Source organism: Prunus avium, chromosome 6 (genome assembly GCF_965620075.1).
Source record: "Prunus avium chromosome 6, drPruAviu1.hap1.1, whole genome shotgun sequence".
Taxonomy (NCBI): Eukaryota; Viridiplantae; Streptophyta; class Magnoliopsida; order Rosales; family Rosaceae; genus Prunus; species Prunus avium.
In genome coordinates this window covers 26,647,909-26,658,855 of record NC_142289.1, presented here as the reverse complement: position 1 = coordinate 26,658,855, position 10,947 = coordinate 26,647,909, and the positions used below count along the sequence as shown (strand labels likewise).

General features: G+C 35.7%; 1 protein-coding gene across 2 annotated transcripts; it reads left to right on the top strand.

Moving 5' to 3' along the window:
• Positions 1–285: 285 nt before the first annotated feature.
• LOC110760261 (cyclic nucleotide-gated ion channel 1-like) lies at positions 286–4,897 on the top strand. 2 transcript variants are annotated; one of them, XM_088254326.1, is made up of 8 exons: positions 286–480; positions 923–1,043; positions 2,011–2,440; positions 2,552–2,746; positions 2,867–3,171; positions 3,565–3,676; positions 3,840–4,088; positions 4,263–4,464. In XM_088254326.1, exons 2-8 carry the CDS (start codon positions 976–978, stop codon positions 4,314–4,316), a joined length of 1,413 nt encoding a protein of 470 aa, XP_088110452.1. In that variant the 5' UTR covers positions 286–480; positions 923–975; the 3' UTR covers positions 4,317–4,464. The 2 variants fall into 2 exon arrangements, with proteins under 2 accessions (XP_088110452.1, XP_021818192.2); XM_021962500.2 differs by having other exon boundaries at positions 288–480; positions 3,840–4,093; positions 4,239–4,897.
• Positions 4,898–10,947: the final 6,050 nt, after the last annotated feature.

Sequence of the window (10,947 nt, the reverse complement as noted above, 5' to 3'; positions counted from 1 at the left end):
AAACTTCTGCCTATTTTCTTGTAGAGTCCATGTAGGAGAACCATGCATATGGCCCCAATTTACAAATTACAAGTTTCACTGGAAATGAAATTTCCTTGGGGTGTCTTAGAATGCGGACAACGATAAATAAACAAGTACCTCTCATAACAACTGTGCTTGAATATTAGTCAATAGTTTTGAGCGCACGCTTGGTATGTTTTGCACCTTTGAGTTTAGCGGAGAGAATGGTCTATTCCCTTGAAAACAATGTATAGACTAATTTATTGTCATGTTGATGGGAGTGGACCAAGAAAATTTATTTGGAGATATATATAAACTCAAGGGCTATATGCTTAACCCGGTTTGTGGGCTAATAAGAAAAAAATTAGTTTTTAGAAAAGCTCTTCAGGCTCTTCAGCAAGATTCCTGACAAATACAGGCTCTTCAGGCTCTTCCCTTCTATTGGACTCTTGTAGGAGGTCGTTCATAATAGCAAATTAGGTTCAGCTCAGTACTATCACTTGAAGCTTAAACTTCTGTCTCTGCAATCTGTTTTATATCCCTCTTGTGCTCAGCCTTTGCATGGTTTCTGTAACTTTACTTGCATCACTTACTATTTCTCAACTGTCCATATTTTATCACTCAATTTACGCCCAGAATTGATATCTATTTTTGAATTTTGTAGGATTATAGTACAACTGAAAATAAATAGCAAAATCTTAAAATATTATGTATAAATATACCGAAATTGGGTACAACGTTTTATTTTGCCTTGCTAATTAAGGAGAGGGACATAGTTTATTCTTGTGAAATTTTAATTTATTTTTGTAGACTAATTCACTTGCAGTTCACCCTTCATCCATTTTCTATTAGTTTTGTTTTGACAGACGTTTGGTTATGAAACCCTTTTACTTATCATCTTCAGTTTTCTATATATTTTCAGGACCAACAAAACGACATCGTGGTGCTCCAAATATTTCTTCGACTCTTGTAGTTATGAAACCAGCTGAGAGCTTTGTGAATCCTGACGAGAGCTTTGTCACTCCTGACAGTTTTATCCAAAGGTTTAGTTTCTTTGGTTTTGTTTTTTTATTTCATTTTGCTTTATTTTTTAATTTTATGTTATGAATTTTTTTTTCTTGATCCATCTTATTTTAATGCAATTATTAATTTTTTACTGATCGATATTAAATTACTCTACTTTATGAAGAGGGTGATTCGAACTCAGAAACAAGGGACCGAGAATAGTGCCCTGTAACACTCATATTTTCTTCCTTTACATTAAACAAAAAAGTGAAGATAAAAAAAGGAAAACCAGTAATTAAGAATCATTACAAATTTTTATACTATAATATTCAAATTTTGAACTTTTTGTAATTAATGTGGAAAGAGAAGTGCCACAATATCAAATTTAATTGGTATATATAAAACTACAGATTTTCTTATGAGAACGTCTTGACGTTATTACCGTGCAGACGCCATGTATTTTTTTAACTACCATTGCTTACTTTCCTTCCTGTTTACAATGACGTCTATACTGTAATAATGTGCGGACTCCCCAATGAGAGAAGAACTTTATATATATACACTATTATTTAAGAGAATGCTTTTGTTAATCACTTAACGAAGTTCCGATTAGACTCAGCTAGTTGGTATTTGTATTATACCCTTTTAAAAAAAGGCCTTTAAGAGAAGCCTCTTTGTTAATCACTTCTGATAGAGTTTCATACAAAAAGATAATATATGAGATAAAATAGTAATCAACAACTGCTAGGGAAAAATAAAATCCTCACACGTATTTATCTTCCACTTATCTCTCGACTTCACATGCATATAAGATGGATAGGATAGTATGCGTGAAATTTTTAATAATTATAATTGCTCCATACCATTGTTCTGAGAAGTGTAACATTAGCCCAACTTCGCAAGGCCCAAATTATATCATGGGAGGAGTTTGTCCTCTAAAGTTATCCATGTTTAGTTTGTCTTTATTTTACATTCTAATGGCTGCATTATATGCATTTATATCAGCACTGGGAAGAGGCCTCCCGCAAAAGGTGAAAGAAATTCAGCAAGTAAAAAATGGCCAACAACAAAGGAAATTTTTGACCCACAGGGGCCTTTCCTTCCATTATGGAACAAGATATTTGTAATTGCATGTGTGATTGCAGTCTCATTGGATCCTTTGTTCTTTTACATCCCAAACATCAATGAGAAATACAAGTGCCTTGGTAAGGACAAGAAGTTGAGGACTGCAGCTCTTCTTCTGCGATCACTCATGGACCTCACTTTCGTAATCCATATGGTACATCAGATTCGTGTCACAGCGAAAATCGTGGCCTTGGAGCAGGTATCAAGAAGAGGAAAATCAGATTGGTTATGCAGAAGAAGAGAGTTGGTTAAGGCAATGCCCTGGTTTTCCATCCTAATTGACTTTCTTGCTGCTTTTCCAATCACACAAGTAAGAGAAAGACTAAATTATTTGATATATATGTAAATTAATTGATTGATTGTTGTTTAACACAAGAAGAAATGATCTAAGTCCACCATTGTAATTATTTCTGTCATGCAGTTAGCGATAGGAGTTGTCTTTTTCAGAAGGAAAAGCTCTGAGTATTTTCGCAAAAGGAGGATTATGACCTTCCTTCTTCTCTTCCAATATTTGCCAAGGGTTTATCGAATATACCTAACGTATGAGGAACTTACCAAGATCAAAAGATGGGTTAGAGGTGCATTCAATTTTTTTCTATACATCCTCGCTAGTCATGTAAGTTTCATCTCCCTCATCATAACTCATTTATTTCATATTTTTCTGCCTTTGATGGAGTTGGATTATTTTTCTCCATTCAGTTTCTCATGTCATTCACTAATTTGCTTGTTTGATTAGGTACTTGGAGGTTTTTGGTACTTCTTTTCGATCCAACGAGAGACATCATGTTGGCATCATGCTTGTAAAAGAAGTAATGAAATTTTTTGTGTAGCTAATTATCACTTTCATTGCGATGATGATAGTCTGGGAGACGACATTACCACTTCAAGTAAAGTCAAATTCCTAAATAAATTTTGCCCATTAGATCCACCAGTTCCCTCAGTATTTGATTTTGGAATATTTGTTGATGCCCTTAAGTCGGAGTCAACACCTTTTGTGGAAAAGTTCTTTCACTCTTATTGGTGGGCCCTGCGAAATCTCAGGTTGGCATTATACAAATCAATCACAATGAACAAGTTTTCTGTTATTCCGCAGTGATTTTGTTCATCATAAAGAAACACGAACTATGCTCATCACAAGATTTTTCTTTTTTATAAAAGACATTCTAGCCTTTGAGAATAGGGCTTTTCATTCCGCATGTAATTTGATATTAAGATGAATAATTGGAGCTTGAGATATAGGATAAATATTTCCCGTTGCATTGCCTTATTCTCTCTTCTATTTTGGTAAGTTATATAAGGAGAGAGATAGAAATGAGGCAATGAAACGGGAATAGAGAAGTTTTACTTGTGAGATAGGGAGAGATAGTATAAAATAATAAGTGAATAGTGTATGACACATTTTTTTGATTCTTTAATTACCTGTTTTCGTTGCAGTAACTTCGGGACGAATTTAGAAACAAGTAGTTACGTGTGGGAAAACTGCTTTGCAATTCTAATTTCTGTTATTGGCTTGCTACTCTTTTTGTATCTCATCGGAAATGTACAGGTTGGGAAACAATCTTCCTTCCTAGATCTATTAGTAATTGTTTTTTATTTATTTTTCTTTAATAAATTAAATTTTAAAGCCCAAGTCTCAAATTATAATATACCTTGATTTTGTAGAATTTGATGATGAACTAACTAGTATAAGCTTGTTTGTGGTGGACCAGACATATATACAGTTGGCAACTACAAAATCAGAGAATATATGCCAGAAGATGGCGATGAAAGACCTAGAGATCCAATTGTGGATGTCTAGAAATGGTCTTCCAGAGGATATGAAGACGGTGATTATGAAAAATGTCAAACGAAGACTGGAACAAGACAAAGATGCTGATGTAGAGAATATGTTCTCTATTCTCCCACAGAATAACAGGAAATATATAAAGCGTTATCTCTGCATGGATATGTTAAAGAAAGTACGTAATATGTTCCAATACTCGCCTCTCTAGCTGACTATATAAGTGAATATTTATCGATACTATTAGCTTAAAAGTGAGAAATATTAGTATTGTCTACTCATTATTTAACATATGAACGATTTAGAATTAAATATTTCTTATTGAATTAATGCTTCAAAGTACTGATGAAAGGGTATTGAAAGTGATATGCAACTATCTGAAGCCAGTGATCTACACGGAGAATAGCTACGTGATTCGAGCAGGAGAACCACTTGACTTGATGCTCTTCATCACACAAGGAATTATATGGACCTTTGCAGGTACTCAGGTTGATGGTTCTGGAAAATTAAATGGTTCCTCTTCATCATCAACATCATCAATCACAAGGTGTCTTGAGAAAGGCGATTTTTATGGGGAAGAACTTCTTAGCCGAATTTCGACATACATCTCCTTTTCGGACCTTCTTATTTGCACCGACAATGTGAAATGTCATACAAAAGTAGAAGCGTTTGCTCTACTGGCCAAGGACTTGAAGACGGTAGTGACTGAATTTTGGTGGTATTTTCCCAATTTGAACAATTCGGAGTTGGAGGAGAAGTTGGCACTTTCTTCCGTTCGAGCAGTCCGTCGACGCAATCGAGAAAAGAAGGCTACAAGGTCTCCCAAGTTGGCTGCTGATCATCGAGAGCAAAGGCTCGCATATCAACGACTACATGCGTCCTGTTAATTTTATCGCTACTAAGTATAAAATGTATAAATAAATAAAATCCAACATTTCCCTCTTGCCTTTGTTTAACACCAAAGCTACCCACACTTGCTGTTGATGTTAGACTTGTGCGATTCCCTAATACTGCTTACAATTGAAAGTTACTGTAATGATGTGTTTACTAATTAGGATTTGGAATTCTCATCAGGAATTGAATTCCATCTATGGAGGATTTCTGCGTTTACTTCATATTAAGGAATTAAAAAGTAAGTGAGGCCCATACAAAATTAGGAATTGAAATTCCAGATTTTGGAGGAATTCAATTCTTGAGTGGGAGGTGATATTCTAATTCCTGGAGAACTAACCCATTAGAAATTCATCTTTTTTACCCATTATATCCTCACACAATTTTAAAATTTTCAAATTTGCCATCTACTTTAACCTTATAATGATGACATTTTAGTAATTAGTACCACTCCTACCCCAACTCTATATGGTTTAGTAAACAAACTTCAATAGGAATTCGGAATCTAACTCTCCTCAATCCATATGGTTTAGTAAACAACTTCAATAGGAATTCAGAATCTAATTCTCCTCAATCTAACTCCTCCTCAATTCAGTTCATCCTAATCCAATTACGGATTAGCAAACATGCCATAAGTATATAAGGAGATAAAGTAGGATGATGGTGGGAGATCATTTGTGGTAAAGTGTTGTTTATTGTGTGCAAGATGTGTAAGCCATTTTAGTGTCTTAGTCCTAGAAATATGATGTTCTAATCCTAAGGGGACTTGAGTGTTTTAATTGATTATGGAATAGAACTCAAGCTTTTCGGATAAACACTTATATAGAGCTTATTAATGTAAAACACAAGTGTTAATAAAATTCATAATACAATATGGATTGAAACAAACCTAGTCTAATGCAGATAGAATACTTGAAGGCTTCTTAATAGGCAAGGCATTCGAGTGATGCATGTATATATAGGGGCCCCTTCCCTTGCAGCTAAACATACTCAAAAACAGACTCTCACCCTATCTAGAGAAAAGAGAATTAAAGAATTGCATAGGAGAAGAAGATCCTCTATAGTTGTCATGGCTTAGCAAGGTTAGTATTTTAGAATAAAAGCCTAGTAAGGGTTTACATGTGGTATCAAAGCTCTAGGTTTTTATTCTTTAATCTAATCCATGTTTTAAACACAAAAGTTATTTTAAACCTAATTGTTTATATCATAAGTTATATTAGCATGTAGTTTTCACCAATTTGCATATCTTATTTGTTAAGTTATGATCAAGAGCATAAGGTTATTACTGCTATGCTAAAAAGGCTTTTGATCAATGATTTAAAAACTGTCATGCAAAATGAGTGAGCCACAACTGCTCAGGCTGAGTGAGAGGTTTTTAATTCGATAGTTTGGTCAAAAATTGCATTCGTATTCATTGCCTTATGTATGAATCTCCGTCCACATATGAAAATTGTACAGATTAATCACAACATTGATGGAACAATCTGGACAGTAGACTGCATTAGCAAGCAAGTTTTCTCTACATCCACATATGTGAGTTTTCTTGCACAAGAAGCTTGTGTAGTTTACTGTTTGGGATTTTGGAATATGCTAACTTAAACCCACATGTATAAGTTAAATGACCTCTCCATTGGGTTCTTCTTCGACATGAGCTCTTGATGACACCAACCTAGTAAGCTATGAATGTCGTCAAATGATTTTTCCAGCAACTCAAAACCTTCATCACACAACGAAGCCGAATCAATCAAATCACTTGCAACTTTGCAAAGTTTCGATATCTTAACCAAAAGCAAACCGTCAACGCAATCTTTAACTTCTTTGTCATTCTTATCATATATTACACCACACTTTGCACTTTGAAGCCATCGTTTCAATATGTACTTGTTTGGCAAGTGCTCAACTTGCAAAATGCTAGGATGTATCAGCACGGAATACCCCAAAATTCAAATCCTTTGTAGCTGCAATAAGCTTTATCGGCATCTTTATCATGCACAAGCTCCTTCATCCGTGTAAGCCTCGGATTTACCCGCTCACTTACTTTGTACCTGCAGCAGGTCTTATCTTGCTCTACAAGTTCGAACAAGCATAAAAGGCTTCTGAAGTCTTCCCTCTTAAACATTTCAAGAATTGCTCGAGTGTAAATGGGTGCCATTTGATGTTGCATTGGTGTTCGAAATGGTAGTGGAGGTTTTTCATTGTTATCAACATGATCAATCATTAACTCCTTGTGCCTCTGTGAACCAAGAACTTTTTCAAAACGTACTATGAATTCCATCAACGTGTTTTTCAGGTTAATATATTGTTTGAAAAATGAATGATAGCTTTTGGCTCGTTGACTACTTGACATCCCAGCCGAAAACACATGTTTTACATATGATAGAACCCAATTCTCCCGCAAAGCATGAATTGAGCTCAGCCTAGGATGGTTTTTCAGCCCATTGTTTGTGATGATTTCGTCTCATTTCTCATCACATTCTTGTTTCATGTCAATACCCCATATGCATTTGCACATTTATGAAAAACATTCTCCAATGCCGGGTTTCTTCGTAAACTTATTCAAGATATGCCATATGCAATATTTATGGAATGTTGTCGGGAGAGTTACAACAATTGCCTTTGATATGGCTGCATCTTGATCAGTGATGATAATTTTGGGTGGCTCACTGTTGCGTAGATACAGCTGCACCAAAATGGATTCAGTTGCATCCTCAACTTGTGATACTCGCAAGTGCACGAGCCGTTTGGTAGTATAGCATATGTAAGTGCGAGGTCGATCCCACGAGGATTGGTGATTGAATGATCCAATTCATTTTTCCTACACAAAACAGAAATGAAAAAGAAAGGAAATAAATAAAACAAGGAAGAAAGAAATAACTAACTCAAGCAGATAAGTTCCCAAGTTCAATTAGATTAATGGATTGATTCTAGCTAAAGTATGATTAAGCCATGGTGTTTGGTCATAACCTTGTGTTCCTAATTCCCTAATTTGATCATTTGTTGTCTAACCTAAAATTAAGCATTAGGAACCCATTAAGCATAGAAGAACAATTTAAACAACCAAGCATGTATCTAATCCCTGTTGTCGAATGTCCATACATACTCTTCCTATTCATAGTTCAATTCGAATTAAAGCATGATGTCTACTCTTAATTCAAACCAAGATAGCTAACATGCAAGCCTAAATGGTGATCAATCATTCAAACTAGCATATTAACTTATAAGCATAATGAATAAGAACAAAAACCATAATTGAAACTTGGAAACTAATCAAACTTGAAACTAAAGAAAAGAATTTACATAATGAAAAGTAAAGTGGAACTAAGAAAAACTTAAGGAGAATTTCAGCACAAATATTTCATTATAACAATTGAAAACTAGAAAGAGAAACTAAGAGAATTTGAGGGAGAGAAGCGAAGGGAGCTCTAGAGAGGTGTTTGAGAGCTCCCCCCCTTGGGGTGTGTTTATAAGCTTAGAGAACCTCCCTATTTATAGGCCTAAGGAAGTGAAAAATCTGAATTCAATATGGCTAATGCATACAACACTTGTTTTATAAAATCTGAAATGGTTGATGCACTTGTATTAGAAAATTTGAATTGGTTGATGCACTTCGCCAATAAATCCCACCAGCAGTCCTAGCTCATCTTCATGTCACCATGACCAAGCTTCCAACAAGCTCAATAGCTCATGCCTAGCTCACCATGACCAAGCTTCCAACCAGAAACAATAGCTCATCCTGAGGTCAGCATGACCAGTAACTTCAAGGGCTTACGAATTGGGCTTCCCTTAAGCAAATTAAGACTTTAAGCACTCAAACTTGAAGTTCAGAATGTCTTCTTTCCATCCATATATCATTTGGGCCAATCCAAGGTCGGAGGAGGAAGTTAAGGCCAAAACAAATTGCTAACTCATTTTGCGCGCTGATAAAATCCATCCTGAGCATGGCTCTGTGTTTGCTAGGTAACAGACTCCATATTTATCCAATGGGGCTGAATTGTGGATATGTTATAGGACACACCCATTGGAACAACTTTCATGAAGAATGCTGCCTCATCCGAGCTGTGTAGGTTGCTGAAACAAAGCTTGCAATATGACCTACGGAACTGGACTGGCAGGGGCTTGTAGCCAAAATGAGTTTGTCTTTAAGCACTTCTTCCCTTTATCCAAATCAAGCTTTAACATGCATGGATTACATCATTTCATATCCAAAGCCATCATTGTTACCTAAAGCTGAAAGATAAACACAAAAAGGATTAAAAGCACAAGTTTAACTCAAAAACATAACCAAATCATAAGCTAGAAGGGTACAAAATGATATACAATTATGAACCGATCACTCACCTGTCATGGGTTTATTGAATTCCTTGAACAACCATACAAATGAATCTGTGATTTCACTAATTAGGAATGCACAACCAAACAACACTGTCTGCCAATGATTATTAACTCCTAACAAAGGTGCAAAGACCATCCCATAGCGGTTTGTGTTGAACGTTTTATCAAATACCACTACATCTCCAAAAAACCCATAAGCTCGTCTTGACCTTGCATCTAACCAGAAAACATTACCCATCCTTCTTTTCGAATCTACCTCCATCTTGAAATAAAATGATTCATTCTTTTCTTGCTCAGCTAAAAAATGCTCCTTAAGTAGCTCTGCATTATGCTCAATCCCTTATATAATTATAGACATCTCTCTTAACAAACCCAACATTTTCCAATCCCCCTACTTGCACCTCAAGAAGGCTTACCTGTTTATGTACAGGGATATTAACTTTGCTCATATATGTGCACTATAGACCTTTGTAGACTCTGTTAAGTAACGGTGAGATCTCAATAGATGGACTTTATCAACTGTGGTCATGTCATGGTTGTGTACCTTATTGAATCCTACAACAATGTACTTATTCTTGTTTTTTACCTTCAAAATCGCAAGTTTAGCCTTGCAACCAGTTCGAGTACAACCTCGCTGTCTTCTCTTACTACTAACATTGCTTGTTAACGAATACCCTTGTTTACAACATACATATTCTTTTCTTGTTACTTCTCCTGTCAATGTGCACGTTCTCGTTGTAGAACACTGAATGATGAATCCAGCTTTCGCGGCATACATATTATAGAAATTGAACACATCCTCACAACAATCAAATTCAAGTCTCAATTTTGGTGTCACCTATCTTTCACACTCCATTTCACAATTCTTGCAATTTAACCTTGAATATCACATCACCACCATCATACCAACATTGGCACATGCTTTCAAAGAGCTTTCAAATATATATTAACTAACATACGATATGCAAATGAGTCTCTAGTGAAACATTAAAGAACCTACATACAAACTAACGTAACTCATGCTGATGCCCAATACTAAAATTGACAAATACAATATATCACTTACCTCGTAAGTGATTTCTAACTTCAAAATTTCAACAAATATGACAATGTCGCCCTTTTAGATCTGGACGTCAACCCCAAAAACTTTTCATTTTCCTCAACCCCTATTTTGACCATGCTCAAGGATTTCAAAACCAAAAGAACATAAGCACAAGGGTTGCGGTCACCAGTTTCCAACTTAACGCCAGTTTCGGCGTTGCTCTAGGATTGACGAATGTTCCGACCAGAAAGATTAAACCACAAAGACGAAAATATAAAATCGAAGATTGCTTTGTTTCGCTTGAGAAAGCCAAAAAAATGAGGGCGCTCTTCAGTGTTCTTCCTCAAAAGAGAATAAGGAATTACAGGGGCGCTCTCTTTTCAGTGTTAGTGTTCTTCCTCAATCAAAGCAGATAAAAAAATTGGCCTCCTAATTAAACAAAACGAACAGCTGGTTTGGAGGGGACGTTTTGGAGGGAGGAGAGAGAAGAAAGCCTCGTTCTAATACAACAGTTTCACTTATAATTGTTTTTCACGCATCCGTTAGATTATATCCAATGGTGTTCTCATATAATGTTCTTATATAGGTGTTCTCACTAGATAACCGCCCCACTTTCCTTTGTTCTTTGTCATGGTAAATGGGTGGAAGTACTCTAAAGCTAGTCCCTTCAACTGCAAGCTTTTCATAATATATTGGAAATTGCCACGTGGTAATAATAGATTGGACAGATGATGCAACGAAAAACGTTTTTGTTTGTCCGCTGGAAGCAACG